The sequence below is a fragment of the Amphiura filiformis genome, chromosome 15, assembly GCF_039555335.1.
Source record: "Amphiura filiformis chromosome 15, Afil_fr2py, whole genome shotgun sequence".
NCBI classification, from domain to species: domain Eukaryota; kingdom Metazoa; phylum Echinodermata; class Ophiuroidea; order Amphilepidida; family Amphiuridae; genus Amphiura; species Amphiura filiformis.
The window spans coordinates 60,139,993-60,159,000 of NC_092642.1; the positions used below are offsets into that span (position 1 = coordinate 60,139,993).

General features: G+C 36.4%; 1 protein-coding gene across 1 annotated transcript; it reads right to left on the bottom strand.

Annotated features, from left to right (window-relative positions):
* Positions 1–213: 213 nt before the first annotated feature.
* On the bottom strand, positions 214–17,580 carry LOC140171892 (arrestin domain-containing protein 3-like). Its single transcript, XM_072195236.1, has 7 exons — positions 17,396–17,580; positions 8,934–9,080; positions 7,073–7,308; positions 5,032–5,214; positions 3,520–3,720; positions 2,260–2,392; positions 214–1,554 (listed from the first exon to the last, which is right to left on the bottom strand). Exons 1-7 carry the CDS (start codon positions 17,514–17,516, stop codon positions 1,286–1,288), a joined length of 1,290 nt encoding a protein of 429 aa, XP_072051337.1. The 5' UTR covers positions 17,517–17,580; the 3' UTR covers positions 214–1,285.
* Positions 17,581–19,008: the final 1,428 nt, after the last annotated feature.

Below are 19,008 nucleotides of genomic sequence, written 5' to 3' on the forward strand. Positions count from 1 at the left end.
TACAGAATATGTTGTTAAAAAATTCAATTTGGATATCCTTTATTACTTTTTGTGTCATTGTTTAGGATTGCAAATAACCTACCAACGCCTCCGTGTTTATCTCTTACTAGCAAATCAATGTTGACATAGGTCGCCATGGAAACGCATTTGTGAATTACTATTTCTCATTATTTTCAGGTTTGTCATATTTATATAGAAATCGTAAGTAATAAATTTGATTTAACAATCCTTTATTACATCATTTGACATTTATATGAGGTATTCCAAACAACAGACCGACGACTTCGTGTTTATTCATCATGTTCATGGTCACCGTGGACTTGTGAAGCCTGTGTCTCGTTGTAATTTTACATACAATAAGCATCATTGAATTTGATTAGACTTCCTTTTGTTAAACAACATGTCGAAAAAAATATATCAAATATAAAATAAAAAACGAAAGCTTATGGTACATTTTATAAAATAAAAAACGAAAGCTTATGGTACATTTTATGAAATTGGTAGTTTTTGATATTGCGTAAGGACATAATTCCTATCTATTGCATACCGTTAGAGTACTGGGAGTCACTGTGTTTTCAAAAAAAAAATCGTACCTTCATAAGATAACTGTAAAATGTTAATTCATTACCTTTTTGTACACAATATATTTTCCAAGTGCAAAACTGCTGATTTTGCATTATTAGATTTTACATTGCTCAGCCTATAAACCCATGCCTTCTGAAATAAATTTCACAAACTATGATGATTATATTAAAATCCTTCACTTAAAACGATCGCCTTAATTTATATTGGGTGCCCCGATCCTTCGCCTATCCCAACTCCCACAACCGATTTTCTATTCCGCATCCGCCCATCCGACCACTTCGCTGATTTTCACTCAGCTGGGGCCCGGGAGGATATGCAGGATTGGCAGGAGGATATGCAAGATTGGCAGGAGGATATGCAAGATCACCACTAGTAGTTCACAGCATCTTTCGAATGGTAGTGAGCTTTGGCAAAAATTGCATTGCTCAATTCATACCGAGCGTGTAGAAGAATTCAAATATCACAGATATACTTTTGTAGGTCCTGTGGTTCTTGAGTTATGTTGTAAAAGGGATGAAACAACATCACTTTAACAATAATAATAATATGAACATGAACATCAAAGTATTATTTTACAATAATATATTAATTTAGATAATGAAATTTATATTGGGTGCTCCTTTGTCTATCCCAACTCCCACAACCGAGTTGTTCTGTTTTTAATTTTCTATTCCGCATCCGCCCATCCGACCGCTGGTTTTCACTGAGCTGGAGGAGGATATGCTGGATTGGCAGGCGGAGGATAGGCTGGATTGGCAGGCGGAGGATAGGCTGGATTGGCAGGCGGAGGATAGGCAGAATCCGCTGCAGGAGGATAGGCAAGATCACCACCAGCATTAGGAAACGTGTAGTATGGATATTTTGGCGCATACATCATTTTTCCAAAGGTATAATCGTAACCACTCTTGCTTGGAATTTCTTGAGGTCCACCCATGGCTACTTCATATGCTGCCGGAGGAAGATGTGGTGCTGTTAAAAAAAACAAAGACAGGAAAATTATTCCCAAAGAGTTTTTTAGTATTGTAGTATGCCCTGTTCTGAATAAGACTTTTTTTTATACACTGAAACAAAATTTAACACCAATGATGCAAACAACAATTGCCAGTTAAATAAAAAAAATGTGCGTTTTCAAGACCCTGAAGTAGCTACACTTCTGACGATCTCAGGACGATTATTCCACTTCCATTCTCTACGCGCAGTGATATGATAATAGTCAGAGATAAAGATAGATTAGTTCGCGTCTGACCTGACGATCCTGTCAATCTAGATTGGTACATTCATAAATGAAAGATTTCTATTACTGAGACCTAAATTTGGAGACTGTTTTGTATGTTTGAAGTTGAAAACCTAACCACAGGGCACGTTATTTTATCGGTGCATTCAAAAATGGCAATATTCACGAGAAATCGTAAAAAACCGTATATGAGTTTGACTGATAGGTGACGTCAGACGCGAACTGGTTTCTTTATCTCTGACTGTTATTTTACACTAATAAGATACGGCCTGATGCCATGTGAGCTGCAACGTGAAGGGACACACAAAATAGAGCATCCCATTGATTACGCATAATGATTTCCATACCCTCATTATGTAGATGACTATTTAATAAGCGGTGCATATGCACGCTTATGAACTGAGAGCAAGTAACGATACGTTAATAGTACTAATACATACCAGTTGGTTGTTGAGTAACGACATCTCCTGGAGGAAAGGCAGCAGAGTATGCACTGAAGAGAGGAACTGTTCCAATAGTGATGGGTAACTTGAGCTCTAAATCGAACGGTGTCCCACTCACATCAGCTTCGAACTTCAAATACAAAATATCATTGATATAATGAAATGATTAAAATAAGACTAAATAATATAATCGTGATAATGAAGTTATTGACCAATAAAAAGGAGCGTTGCAAGAGCCTCGGGGCCCATGGACAAAGCAGTGCGGGACCTTTTAACATATTTAATATTTCCTTTATCAGTCATGTCCCTTTCTCTTTTCCCCCTTATTTCATTTTCGCTTTTGCTCGGGGCCCTTGAGCCCTCGGAGCCATTGGACATCGTCCACCATGACCACCCGCTTGCTACGCCCCTGCCAATAACAAACCGTCTAAGACGGACTGGATATTGAGCTTGACCTTGGAGTAAGATTTTCCATTTTCTGTGAAATGTAACCAATTCAGGCATACGATAAAGCTTGTTCTGTTGCTTGCCCGTTGCTTTATCTCTTCTTCTTTTTTTGCCATTTTTCACATAAGCATAGTTCTGTCTGATAAAAAAACATTGTTTAATATAGGCTACTTTTCAATGTCTCTCAATACACTGTGATACATACACACATCCAAAACTTCTTCTTTTTTGCCATTTTTCACATAAGCATAGTTCTGTCTGATAAAAAAACATTGTTTAATATAGGCTACTTTTCAATGTCTCTCAATACACTGTGATACATACACACATCCAAAACTTCTTCTTTTTTGCCATTTTTCACATAAGCATAGTTCTGTCTGATAAAAAACATTGTTTAATATAGGCTACTTTTCAATGTCTCTCAATACACTGTGATACATACACACATCCAAAACTTCTTCTTTTTTGCCATTTTTCACATAAGCATAGTTCTGTCTGATAAAAAAACATTGTTTAATATAGGCTACTTTTCAATGTCTTTCAATACACTGTGATACATACACACATCCAAAACCAAAAACAGCCCCACGCACACGCACCCCACATCCCTCTCCCCCATCCCCTCGTCCCTACAAAATTAACATGTATCGGCATTCACGAAACTTAGAAAAAATCGCAAAGTCGATGTGTTACCAGTTACAGTGTTATCAGTTAAAAATGTCCTCGGAATAATGGGTGTGTCCTCCGCAGAATACCCATATCACACCCCTCCAACACACACCCCTACACACTCACTCACCCTCTCATTACCTCAACATAGTATTCAATGTCCATGATGCCACAACCTTCTAAGTCTGACGGAGGACAAGATGGCACCGGAATGGATTTTTGTTCGAAAGAAGCCGTTTCATTTTCTCCACATCCTTCTCCCCGTGCCTCTCCCAACGTTATGTACAGAACTTTGTGGTGTAAGCTGCCATGTCCCTCTCGCTCCGCTTTGAACTCCAATTTCTATGACAAGGAAAACATGACGAATTTTACGCTATGATTGAATTATGAATCGGTATGATGGATATTTCAAAGCTGTAAAGCTGAATTTGCAACTTCGCTAAGCGCCCGGGCTAAGCGATAGCGATTGTTTTTAGCCAATGAAGTAGAGCGCTTTTTGTTGCTTTAGGAGAAGTGCGCTACCTTATTGGTCAAATACCAATCGCTCATCGTTCAGTGATGGAGTATGAATTCAGTGCATGATATAATGCCTACACCAAAAGGGGTTGTTGTCCGGAGTCGCATCCGGGAAGGGCACTCTACATACAGGTGACGGCTATATGCAAGTCAATACCCCCCCCCCTCTTTTTTGTTGTTGAAACCAGCTTATACTCAATGACCCCCTTTTTGTGAAGTCATACCCAGTGACCCCTACCCCTGTTTTAGATTCGGCTGCCCGTCATATCTAAAGTTGAGTATCCCCTGATTCGTACTACCTTGAATATGTAATATTGGCCTTGCACTTGTACACCAAATTCTCGTACCCCCTTATCATTTATTTTTAACAGTGATGTTACTATAACACTGTTACTATTAGGATTAGGGTTAGGACGAACTAAAAGCTGCTATATCCCAGCAAACACAAAACGTTTTCGACATGATTCGCAAAAGGTTATAGAATGTTGTCAGAAATTTTTTAAATGTGGGGTTATATAAAGGGTATATTAAGAGTATAAAACGTTTTCATAACCTTAAAAAACATTTTTTGATAATCTACTGCTCAGGAAACAAAAATGATTTACAGAAAACGTTTAAATGTCGGGTTATATAAAGGGTATAAAAACGTTTTGAAAACATTCCAAAAACATTCTTGAAAACTTGATACAAAACATTCTAAACAGAATGTTATTTTGGGGTTGAAAAAATATTTTGCGAAAAATGTTTGGCCAAAATATTTTCAATAACATTTTAAAAACGTTTTCATGACCTTTATATAACCCGACATTTAAATGTTATTAAAATGTTTTGAAAAAAACATTTTAAGAACATTTATGTATTTGCTGGGTTCAAATATTTTAACATAATGTTATTTTAGTATTGACACAATATTTGGTAAAAATGTTTGCAAAAATATTTTACAATAACATTTTTTGAAAACATTTAAAAATATTGTTGTAGTGTGTGTTCATACAAAACGTTTTAAAACGTTATCATGACCTTTATATAACCCGATATTTTAATGTTATTAAAACGTTTTTACCTAAATCAAAAGCCAAAGTATAACTTATTTAAAACGTTTTTAAAACGTTTTTATGTTTGCTGGGTAGTTTATACCTGGATTAATTTCGCCGTAATGCTACTAATTTCACGAGTGCTGTTATTTTCTACCATTCCTGTCACCCAAATGGTCTCTCCTGGTACATAACCACTTTTGTTGGTCTGTGCTTCTGCTCTGATTGGTCCTGTGGCACAGCACAAACAACAAACGGTTTTTTCATCTTCAGATTTTGAAGGCATCTTATAGAGAGACAGGAGAGAGGAAAAGACAGAGTAAATAAATAATCCTGGCGTAGCTTGTGAACTTCACATTTCTTTGCAAGGAAGACATATATACTGCGCCAATAAAGTATCCTTACACTTGGAAAAATAATCACAATTTCAAAACTGAACAATATTGGGGTAAATTTCTTTTTTTAATAGATGCACTACCTAATCCTGCACATTATTACACCACATTGAATCCAATGTGACTTCAAGAAGCAAAGTTACAAGCATTTGATTAGACGAAGGTCCAGTTTTAAAGTGACAAACTGGCCTATTCAAAACTCCACAGACTAGACATCTGGTTTGAGAGCAGGAATGGCTAATTTATTCGTTTGGATTTAATTTAAAACAAAGGAACAAAAGAAAACTGAAACAAAAGAACTGACAAATAAAATGAAAGTTATGAAAAGTACAGAGAAGCAAAATCTGAAATAAAAACTGCTTTAAATAACGCTTCATTGAAGAAATTGTGTTGTCTCTTTGTTTTGCTTGTTGGAATCTTTTTGCGCCTTGTATAGGCCAGTTTGTCACTTTTAAAACTGGACCTTCGTCTATTCAATTGCTTGTAACTTTACTTCTTGAGGTCACATTGCATTCGATGTGGTGTCATAATGTGCAGGATTAGAATTGTGATTATTTTTCCAAGTGTAAGGATACTTTATTGGCGCAGTATAAATACATTATGACTATGTATACATATTACATTTAGTACTAGGGACATGCATGGGATGTGAACTCTTTTTACATACCGTAAAACCCCGTCTACAAGCATACAGAGTGCTTCTGATGAAAGCTAAATTAATGCAGGTTTGAGCAAATAAAGGACAGATCCAAGCATATACAAGTATTATTGTAAGACCAATCTATTGTATTGACATGTTTACGTACGCATCGTATTAATTTAGCTTTCATCAAAAATACTATATATGCTTGTAGACGAGATTTTACGGTAATACGCTTCCAGGGCGCTACTGCAAATTGGCGATATAGATAGACAGTAGTTTTTTGGGGAACGCTTTCAACATGATTGCACGAAAAACGGCTCAATTTTTGAAGAAAGAAAATTGTTAAGTGTTTAAGAAGATGCGGCATTGTGCGATAAAATGCGGCATTGAATGATTTTACGAACGTTTTATTCCAAACAGGAGATATTTTGGCACAGTTTGACGGCTTTTTCTTAATTATTCCGTGTAGGTCGATTAAGAACCCAGTTTCGTACACTATTTCTAATATGGCGTAGCCAGGAGAGGGGGCAAAGGGGGCAGCTGCCCCCCCCCCCCCGTGAGACGTTTTTCCCCTCATGCCCACCGTGTGGAATGCTGGCCGCCCCGATATGTAAGAATTTTAGCCCTTTTTTGTACATTTTAACCAATTTTTTACCATATCTATCAAAGTTAACCCCCTTAAAAGTTACCTTGACCCCTCCCCTTCTGAAAAGGTGCTGGCTACGCTACTTCAAAGAATTGATTTGATAGACTATCAGTAGACGACGAAACAATAAGCCCAATCGCCATTGTAACTTCCGGGGGTTTTTTGGGGGTGGGGGGACTTTGACCTCTGACATATCGGGAAAATTGCTGTAATCATTAATAATTAATTTATTATTGTAATAATGTTATCATTATAAATAATAAAATAGTTAATTTATTCAATAACCAAATTTTTTAGTTTGTTTTTATTCTAGTATCACGTTTTAAATTATATTTTGTACTCACAAAACCCCAATTTTTCTGAATTTTCCCGATAGGTCAAAGGACAAAGTGTCCCAAAATGCCGATTGGGCTTATTATTGTAGGTCATGTTTACAATAGGTTATAACAATTAAACTTACAGATGCTTCTGGCTTGTTATTGAGATCAATAGGCACTCCAACTACGCTGAACATCTTTTCGACGGTGTGATCATGTTTGCCGGGCCTGTCAATCTTGGCGCGAACCTTGTATCGTATGCGGCCAAATCTACCTTCAAATGCGTGTGGTAGAGGTTTGGCGGGAAGTTGAAACTGGAATGGAAAAATGTGCTCACCAGCATCCAAATGAACCTTTGCTCCACTTTTGTCTTTTTTATCTTTAAAAAAAGAGAGAAACGACAACGAGGTAATGATTATTCTGATACAATAAGAAAACTTTCATAATTATTTTATTCCAATCCCAAAAACCAAGTTTGAAGAGTTACATTTGTAGGATTGTTTATACCGTAAAAACTCGATAGTAAGCATATGTGCTAACATGAAATTGTACAAAAGTCCGGCGCTTTACCAACTGAGCTAATGGGTTGAGACACAAATTTGCAGGTTTACTTATGTAACTATGTGTATCGATGATTTGCTCAAAACCCTTTACACTTTTGTGGATGGGCACTTCGTGTTTGCATGTTTTAAAAGCGCTCGATAGTATCATAATATTTGCTAACTATCGAGTTTTAACGGTATAGGCTGATTGTCAGTAGCGTAGCCAGCGGGGGGCAGGGGGGCAGAGTGTGGCGTATGCGTAGCCAGGAGAGGGGGCAAAGGGAAAACGTATGGAAGGAACATCGCAATCTCTCTATTGATCAAACGCACACCACAACGTAGCGTAGGCATGGTAGGAACGAGATGGCATCGAAAGCTATAAAACGTGAGTTATTTACTAATTCGGTACCCTCAAACGTAAATAAAATATTTTCTATACCACCCTCCCCCGTATTTGCCCCTCCCCTTTTAATTAACATAACAAATATTAAGAATAGGGGAACACCGTTCTTCGAGGAGACAATGGACATCTCCATGTTCCCTAATCTCTTACGTAACATTCACCAATGTTATGCAAATAGGGTTCCTGGCTCATAACAGAAAATTCATTTCATTTTCTGGATATACCGAATCCCAAGTATTTCATACATCAGATCCGGGATCAGATCATGTTGAATAGACCTATTTTATTTATGTAGGGCCTGCATCAAATATTTTGATGATGTGGTGGGCCTCCAAGGGCATATTCCAGTTGAAATCCATTCACCCACTATGAACGTCATGACCTTAAATCTACTATACAGAGGTGTGTATGTAAACCCCATTTGAAATTCAAACTCCCTGTGTGGAAAATTAAGGCCATGTCTTCCATAAGGGTGTATGGATTTCAACGGGAATAGCCAGTTCTGATTTTTTTTAATTACACAGCACTGTAAACAGGCAACTATTGATTTAATAATGACCCTCAAATTTACACTTTGATAAATCGTGTTTCTTACTGTAGATACCACGACCATGAACACAAAGAATTCAATTTCAGAAATCTGACAATTATTTTTATGTGTTTCGAATCTCCAATCTTATCTGCCGACATATGAGTCAATAACAAAATCTTTTGCAGTACACAAATTTAAATTTGGCAGTATAGTAATAAAATTTTAAGTATACAAAAAAAGAGTAATAAAATGAAAGAAAATTAATGAAAAGAAAAGAAAAGAAAAGAAGAAAAGAAAAATGGGAAAAGAAAAGAAAAGAAAGAAAGAAAGAAAGAAAGAAAGAAAGGAAGGAAGGAAGGAAGAAAGGAAGAAAGAAAGAAAGAAAGAAAGAAAGAAAGAAAGAAAGAAAGAAAGAAAGAAAGAAAGAAAGAAAGAAAGAAAGAAAGAAAGAAAGAAAGAAAGAAAGAAAGAAAGAAAGAAAGAAAAAGAAAAAAGAAAAGTCAAGTCCAAGTAGTCCAAGTACTAACTTTTTCCAAGAATCAGCATTTTTTCTTCAAAGTACTTTTCCTTTAGGTAGTAGTCAACTTCCACCCTTTCTTCGTCATCCCCTTCGCCCTGAGTTTCTTCCTCTGTCCATTTTGTCTTGGCTTTAGCTTTGTATTTTATTTCAATTCCTGCAACGAGAAAAAAGTAGTTTAATAAAGATAATAATAACAATAATAATAATAATAATGATAATAATAATAAATTCACATTTAATCGATTGTGCCCTCTCCAAGCGGAGATAATCACAAGTTACGCAGTGGCGTACCGTGGCCGCCCCTACCTCGGGGGCTGAAGAAAATTTAATTTTGCCGCCCCTTCCTCAACAGCCCGAAAAGGTTAACCCCAAATTTTTTTCGGTGGTTTGAAAAAGTGAAGAGCAAGAGCGCCCTAAAAGCAACACATTTTGATGTATAGTACACTTTTTTTTCAAAATTTGAATATACTTTTCAAAATTTTCCGCCCTTTTTTCTTTACTAATTCTTTTTGCCGCCCCTTCTTCTTCCGCCACCGCTTCGTTTGCCGCCCCTTCTTCTTCCGCCGCCCCTTCGTTGTTGCTGCCCCCTGCTTTTACCGCGGGGGGCTGGCGCCCCCAAAGCCCCCAATATACGCGCATGTTACGGTATTCTTGAGTTATGTTGTAAAAGGGGTTGAAAACAACAACACTTTTGTAAAACGTACATTAACAACAATAAATAAAAAAAGCGCAGTGATTTAAAGTGCGCTACGCACAGGCACAACGCCTAGACGTTGATCCACAAGCCTCAGCACACTTTACAGGTCACTCAACATAACTCAAGCAAGTTTTCAACGTAGGCCTATATATGATTTGTAGAATCAACTTTTGCAAAACATCAAAGCGATATTTTTCAATAATATTTCGATTTAGATAATGAAAATCGATCATTTTTTTGCTGCTTCGACCATCAATACCTACACTGCAAAAACAGCAGAGCAACACTTAATAAACACTTTAACACTTATACATATTTTAAACACTATCTTGTGTTAAAAAACATAAACATCTTCATATTTCTAAACGTGTTTTGGTGTTTATAAATTAACACCCCTATACCCAGGCTGTACAAACAAGTGTTTATGAAGTGTTAAAGTGTTTATTAAGTGTTGCTCTGCTGTTTTTGCAGTGTAGTCTAGCCTTAACTATCCATTAGATGTGGGAGTGAGTGTAGTGGTTGTGTAAACGGGGTGTGCCTGTTTGTGCGCACACCACCTTACTAGTCTGTAACCAGACGATGGTGGCCGACAGTCATTTAATGCGGCAACAGCCAATAGCATGAAAACAGACAATATGACGGCAACACTGCCTGTCTGTAACGACGACCTAACTGTTTGAAAATAAATACAAAGTAATGCAATACAGTAATGCAATGCAGTTTGTTCTTGTATCTGTGTTTTTTATAGTCAGGAGTGATACTTGAAAATACCAATTTGCAACCCCTTCTATATTTTAGCCATTGTACACTGCATATTATTTTGTTTAAAAGCAAATGTTTTACGGATGTCTCCGGGAATGTCTCATTATTCAGCAAATGGAAATAAAGTATGCGTTTAGTAGTTATACAGAATAGGGTAAATTGGGGTAAATGGAACGGTGGGGTAAATGGAACGCTGAGAATACAATTCCCTCAATCAAGAAAAAAATTGGGCAACATCATACCGAGTGTTCCATTTACCCCAACGCCATACGTTCTGCTTTCGTTTCATACCCCAAGCGTGGGTTTACTCGGTATTTGAGTGGAAGAAAATCTCAAATGTTGTCACTGACCATGAAGTGGTGCTATACGGTTCAGTGAACATTACTAATTTAAGGGTATTGATTCCTAAATATTTGAATGTTGCGCTGAGAGTTGTCTTACAATATTGGCAATATGTTTGTTATCTACAATAACATAAATGTTTTAAACAATAAAATAGCAGATTTTAATGGTGAAATTATGCAAATTAATATGCTAATTAGCTAATTAATTAGTTTGGTGTTCCATTTACCCCACACAGATCCACTTGGGGTAAATGGAACACGGTTGACTGACTTCAAATATATATAACATGTTAATATTTTTTTTACTAATTGGTTTAATTATTATGAAATTATATACTACAAATAACTAATTCATGGTAGATTAGGCCTCCTATTGATTTTTTAAAAATCTGAAAACCATTTTTTTCTGTTATGTACCGAGAGAAAGTGTATTTTCACGTGGTATTTTACCATGTTTATAAAAAAACATGAAAACAAAATTATTTTTGTTAATCTTTTGTTTAGAAATATTCTGATGTCTTTTCAATGTAAATATAGCTATGAATGTAGGCTCCTTGCAAGTAATGCCCCTTGTTCCAATTACCCATCCCACTGTTCCATTTACCCCAATTTGTTGAGTAATTGGAACACCATGACCATGCATGTATTTGGACCGATACAAGAAACAAAGCCATAAAATGGGAGTTTATCTGTTAAAACAAGTTGTAAAAACATATTATCTACTTATTGAAACAAACAAAAATCATATATGGATCCCATCAGTATACCAATTTTCAAGAAAAGGCACCCAAAAAGCACCCAAATTTGCCATAATTGGGCGCTTTAAGTGCAATTTTTCCAAAATGCGCCCAATTGGGCGCATTGGTCTCCGCTGATAACCCACCCATCGATATACCAAAATCGCTGAAAAGGTACCCCAAAACCGTGGCACATCCCCGTATAGGCCTACCTTCAACCAGGAAGAACCCCCTCCGGGATATGGATACCCTCCTGACCACAGAAAGTGATTTATTGCTTAAGCGTTCCATTTACCCCAATTTACCCTATAGGCCTAACTTTGCCATTTTCCCAATAATTGCAAATAATTTAATATATCATGATATTGTAGCCTAATGACAGTTTATGGCAGTAATGCAGGACTACCGTAGAAACCCGTCTATAAGGAATAGAAGCGACTGTGATGATAGCATATTTCATGCTAGCGCCCTCCACAATATTATATCATTATGGAATTTGAGCAAATCATTTACCGACACAAGCAGGTATACAATGTATTATTTTATCTTTATTTCGCATCTCACGAGCATAGCTCACTTGGCAAGGCATAAGACTTTGGTTCTTTAGATCGGAAGATGGTGAGTTCGAGCCTCATCACGGTCACACAAACTTTTATAAACAAAATATTGTTCAAACTTTTCATTTATATTTTCTTGCATTTTCTAAAGACTCCTTTCGTGATCATTTTTTTTTCATATTTAGTTTAATTTATTCTATTGTTTTTCTTTTATTGTTTCTTTTCTTTGTCTTTTTTTCTTGTTTAATTTTATTTTTCTTTATTTTTCTTTGATTCATATAATATTGGCAGGATAAGGAGAGGAGGGAACTAAAGACCCATTCAGTGATTTGCTCATCCGGACGATCGTAAAAATCATCAAAATTCACCTTTGTCATTGTCATAGATGTGGTAACATAGCCTGCCAGTGGTTCAGCAGAAAACCGTGTGACACATAATATACATTTGGCTACATTTTATTATACGATAAATACGAATTTATTAAACATGGTAACAAATATTCTCTAGCAGATCGGTTATACGATGGAACTGGTAGGCATAGGCCTATTATAAATTCGGGATATTAAATATCTTCCTGACGAGACAGATCTGCGCATGTGGTCAAAGACGATTCCTTACTAGCCACAGACCGTCCGCTGGAATTAGTTGAATCGCTATGGCTGTTGGTCGGACCTCTCATCTCTCCACATCGATTGTGACCTATCCCCGACATTGCCCTTATGAACTCACATCCTCCTGTTTTATTCAATACGCTGGCGAAGTTACGTAATAATCGGATTAACTACCATAGCAATAGGTGAAAACAATTTTGAATATACCGCGTTATACACTGATACGTTCAGGCGGTACCTCTTCATTGAACCATATCATGCTGCACCTGTAAGATCTTTGAAAAGACCAGTATTGTATTCAATCTATGATTGCAGACATACACAGTACAGGTGATGAGTGTAACCTGCTTGTAGCGCAGCGCGGTATATTCAAAATTGTTTTCACCTATTGCTATGGTAATTAATCCGATTAATTACGCAACTTCACCAGCGTATAATGGCCGAATAAATTCTGACCATCACTTGGCTTGTTGGATTCGTCTATACTACAATTCGCTGTCGAAGTGACGTAATAATCGCAATAACTACCATCAAGCAGATTGCACTAATCACCCGCGTATGTCACCAAACATAGATTGAATACCACTCTTTTCATAAATACTAATCTTACATGGCGAGTGATTAGCATTTCTTTGACAACTATGGTTTAATGCATAGGTGCCACGTGAACGATGAAGTGCAGGGCTATATATTCGAAATTGTATTCATCAATTGCTATGGTAGTTAATCCGATTAATTACGTCACATCGACAGCGAATAGCCTATAGTATGGGTTCAAGTGGAACAAAAAATAGTGTATGTCCATTGCTAGCTATATAGGTAATTAATCATGTTAGTGTTTACATCACTACTTCGGTGAAGACAAGAGAAGTGTGCCTTCTCTACCAACGCCTGTGATATAACAGGTGCAAGCGAAACAAAATTGAATGACCAGAATAGTTTCCTTTGTCAGATGAATTGATTGAAGTTTTTGAAGACACTCTATTCTTGATGGGACAATAGATTCAAATATGGAATAATTATTATTCCTCATCTATTTTTTTTTTATTGAAAAACTGCAATTGTGGCAACAGAACAATATTTATTTTGATTTCATTTCAAGTAGAAACAAAATCGTGCTTAAGCCAAAAACGCACCCTACCTCAAGAATTGGGATGGCACAAAGGTGCAACATAGGTTTTTATTGCAAAGACGAGGACAGACAAGTAGTTACAACACATCTGTCTAACCGTGGGTTTCGCTATTATTTAGAATAAATGCTTTTACTAGTTTCTATAAAACCACAAAATTACTAAAAAAAACTATAAAAAAAAAATAAAAAAAATAAAAAAAAACGCACCTAAAATTAAAAGTAGAAAGGTAGATTTGAAGAAAGATAAAAAGAACATGTCAAAAAGTTAAAATTAAACGAGAATGAAAAAACGGAACCGGTGCCCGGACCATGCTCTCTTCAGCATGTCTTCAGTTCCAAAGTCTGACGCTCTATCAATTGAGCTATACGATCCTGATATACGAAACAGTCGTTATTATGTCAATACAATTGATTGGTGTTACAACATACTTAGATGGAATGCATAGCCACCCAGTGCCAGTATATATTTGCTCAAACTCCAAATACAACAAGCAACCAATTTTATTGAGGGCGTTTCTTAGGTATATCCTTGTAGACGGGGTTTTACGGTATAACGCATTACACGATCATTCCAACAAACATAATTAATTAGTATATGCAGGTTCATTCGTGTGTTTAAAATGCTTTTATACATTAATCTGCTGGTAGGGCCTATCATTATGAAACATTTGACAACATCCAATTATTATCCATGGCATGGCAACCATTACATTAGAGTTCCAGAATCATGTCACAATTTGGTAAACTATAATATAAAAAACTATTGGTAGTAAAATGCAACCATAAAGCATAGCCTTTCTGAACAAGATTTGCACATTAAAGACAGTATAGCTATGGACAAAACGTCATTTTCTATCAGTCTTATGACATTGCAAGCTGCTGGGATATTTGAGTAAAATACAGTCGGGGGGGGCACGTAACATAAGTAATTACTAAATGACACATTCAGCAAGTAACTCTGGCTGATTGAATGAAAAGGCTATGCAAACCTAATCAGGCCCTACTCATGAATTATTATGCTAACATATAGCCTGCTATTGGTTCAGCCGTGTGTATTTAAGACAAAATAAGGCATTTACACGAATCTGTAATTTAACTGACATAAATTAGCTACATGTATTTGAATTGGACTTCAACTTCGTCATATAGCCTACTGCTGTTTTCTTCTCCTGTTGCCAAATTTTTAATTAAAAAAATACCAAATGAAAATACCAAATGAAAATTTGAATGACTTATCCTTCACTTTTATAAGCAATTTATTTTTGATTTGTTCGGGTTTTGACAATCCTGGATAACCCAAGAAAGCCTCTATTGAATCTTATTTCCATTAGGGTCCATTTGAACACCAGGACGGATTGGGAACAGTCAGGGGTTAACACCCTACTCTTTTCGGCTGCGAGATACATGTATGGCATACCTATCATGGCTCTCTGCACGCGGGACCGATGACTTATAAATAATTTTAATTTTTACACCTGGGCCTTTAACTCATGGACGGGTGCGGCCACACACACAAACTACCGGTACCTCGCGAAAACCCCGAAAAAAAACCGAGGGCAAACAACACAAAGGCAACGTTCCGAGTTCCGGGCCCAAATCCAATGTTCGCATATTAAATGCACCCATGCACACAATAAATAATGCATGCATGATTAATCATCATCTCATAATCTCATTATAGACGTGAATGCAGGAACAAATTGTCTTTTTACCATGCAAACACTTGGATATTATTGTGCAATGTACAAATAAAGTTATTTTATGATTCTGACTTCCTCTTTATTTTGGTATGTTTCAATAATAATATCTACGAAAAAAGTTTTTAGTTGATTCTGATTTTGCGTTTGCGAGTTTTAGGCTCCATAATTTTAATAATATAGTTCTCTTAAACCCGTACTATTTCGGTCAAATTTTAATTGGTTAGGGCCTATTCTTTGCCAAATAAGTTCTATAAAATATAACTTATAAGCCAAACTAATGAGGCAAAATGAAAAAAAAAAAACTCACTTAAATATCCCAACCGCTTTAACTGTGGTGTTCTATGGGGATCTTTAAAAGGCATAATACATAGGCCTACATGTAATAACTAATATGACTTTAAGGGGTGGGGTATGAACGTTTGGACAGTATTTATTGTGGGACAATAGAGCACACCAGACATATCGAATTGCATTCTGAATACGAAGAATGTCCTTCTGATATCAAATAATTTTGATTTTTGAAATTCGCATTGTAATACAGATTTTGTGGCAAATGATTAAAATTGATATTTTTGATATTTAACAGTACTCGAAGTAAACTTTATAAATCTGATGATTTATACTTAAAGTGTATGTAGGTGGGATGAAAAGCCGACGATCAATTGAAAATTTTGACCTTTTGTATTAAAGATATGGATTTTTTCCCAAAACACCAAAAAAAAATTAGATCTTTTGGGAAAAAAATCCATATCTTCAATATGAAAGGTCAAAATTTCCAATTGACCGTCGGCTTTTCCTCCCTGCTACATACACTTTAAGAATATATCATTAGATTTATATAATTTACTTCGAGGACTGTTATATCAAAATTTGAAAAATATCAAATTTTTATAATTTGTCATTAAAATTTGTATTATATTGTGATTTTCAAAAATGAAAATTATTTGATATCAGAAAGACATGCTTCGTATTCAGAATGCAATTGATAGGTCTGAGGTGCTCTCATGTCCCACAAAAATACTGTCGAAACGCAATAAACGCTCATTTTAGATCCCTTAATAATATGACTTTAATTCAAGTCATTATATTTTGAGGCTTTTTTTAATAATTCAAACTTGTTCTGTTGTCCCAGGGAAGTGATTGTCCAGTCCTAAAACACGATGAATTTAGCTGAATCCAAAAAATGTTAATACTCATTTTAATGCTTTGCGTGCTAGCCATGCGCTTCAATGGAAAAAGTTCAAGTTTTGAAATATTTTCTCAAAATATCAAGAGCTATCTTAAGAACTACTGGATCAATACTAGGCGTATTTGTACTCATTTTAATGCATTTTTCATGTTGATTCCAAATATGGTCATGAAAATTTACATTTCTGAAATTTTTGAATTAAAAAAAAAAAATTTGAAACTTGTCGTCTGCAGTCGACACACGCGTGAAGAGAGTTAAGATTTACGGTTGTGCCACTAGGCAGTAGGCACTTCCCTGTTGTAGGCCTACATAAATGGCTTTAAAAGCGGATATAAAAAGAACATAAATTCACATTTAGTGGCGATATTTTTGCCAAGAGAATGAATCGAATACACAAAAAAGAAGCCATGGTTTCCGAATAGTAGCATGATAGTATTAAAATTGCGAGCAAGAAATTTTTTTGAACGTGTTCCTAACGTTTCCCCACACCATAGAAAGAGTGCCCAAAACATCTGTGCCAAAAATCGCTTGCCAAAAATCGATTAATTGCCACGCCCTCATTCTACCTCCAAAATGATTCCCCCCTTTTTTTTTTTTTTTTCCCCCATCACCACCCCGGGCCAGTATAGGCCTACACATAGCAATGTTTCATTTGGCAAAACAGGATGATTTTATTAATTAGTAGTGTATTTTTCTGGAATAGGGCATCTGGGAGTAGTTACAGATACATTTTCACCCACCTCGAATTTCTGTCTTCTTTTCCGACAACTCGATTTTCACGTGCCCTTGCACCCAATCCCCGGCTCGGTAAAGATCATTGTCATTGTCAAATACGATCTCAAACACGCGAAGTTTACCCATTTTTATATATCCAAAAGTAACGGTTCCTGTACTTCCAGAAGTTCCAGTTGCTAAAGCAGTTTAGTCACAGTGTCTTTTCTTTAGTGTGTAGCCCTATATCTAGGCCTATTTGTATACATTATATATCCGTGAACGCGATAAGCATGTCAACCTGTGAATGTCAAGGTTCACCCGGAAGAACAGTTCAAAGATTATTAAATGGAAGCATGTCCTGTAGCCAGGATTTATTTTCGGGGTAGTTAGGGGTGGTGCAATAATTATGTGTACCCCGGGGGGGGTGAATTCTCAAAATGGTCTGCCAAAAATCGCTCCCCCCCCCCCTTTGGCCGTGCCAAAAAATCGCTGCCCCCCCTTTCGACGTGCCAAAAACCTTTGCCCCCCCTTTTGACGTGCCAAAAATCTTTGCCCCCCTTACACATGCAAGATTTTGGGGAACCCGAATTTAAAACATTATCTTATCTTAAATGCGAGCGCAGCGAGCAGGAAATTTTGCATATTTGAATGTGTTCCTAATGTTTTCCTACGCCTTTTTAGGGCGTAATATAGAAACAGTACTCAAAATATCTGTGCCAAAATTGCTTGCCCCCCCTTTCGACCTGCCAAAAATCGCTTGACCCCCCCTTTTGACCTGCCAAAAAATGCTTGCCTCCCCCTTTTGGCCGGCCAAAAATCTTTGCCCCCCCTATAATTCACCCCCCCCCCCGGGTACACATAATTATTGCACCACCCTTAAAAAGTGCCATAAAGTGGACCTAAAAAGCCTGAGGTCGTAGGCCTGTTATTAGGGCTCGGATAGCAACGTTTGCATAGTTTTTTTCTTCTTCTACTTCTTGAAAGCACATTATGCCTATTGAACTGCATTATGTAGGCCTACCGAGCTGAATACGAGGGATGTCCAGTCCCACTTCATATTAAATAATAATTTTGATTTTTTTTTTTTAAATTCGCGATAGACCTATTAATTATGGCAAATTATGTTGAAGACTTGGTATTCTTGATATTTAACAGTCTTCGAACTTCGAAGTAAACTTTATAAATCTTAAAGTGTATGTTTAATTCAATTGCCATCTAGTAGGTAATAGGTATATATACGTGTAATTGACAGGAGGTATTGCATGAATGAAAGTTTGCTGAATTGTTCTTTTTTTCAGCCACCGGTTGCAATACTTTTGGCCAGTGTGGGCTTGCCCATAAGCTTTTGTAACACAATAAATTGCAAAAAATATATAAAAAAGGGTTTTTATGTGGCCAAAATACCAAAATCACTAAAAACATTCATTCTATGCCCATTTATAAATTTCAATAATGAAGAGATCCCATAGGTCAAAACCGGGGTCAAAAACCATATAGGTACGTACCGCAGCTTTTGTGATCTAAAAGCTTCTAAACATCTGCCTCAATAAATACTTTTCATGACGCATATTTTTTCAAACAAATTCCCATCCAATACAAAAAGGGTTTATTTTCGCGAAAATGGGCGGCTCCCCAAAAC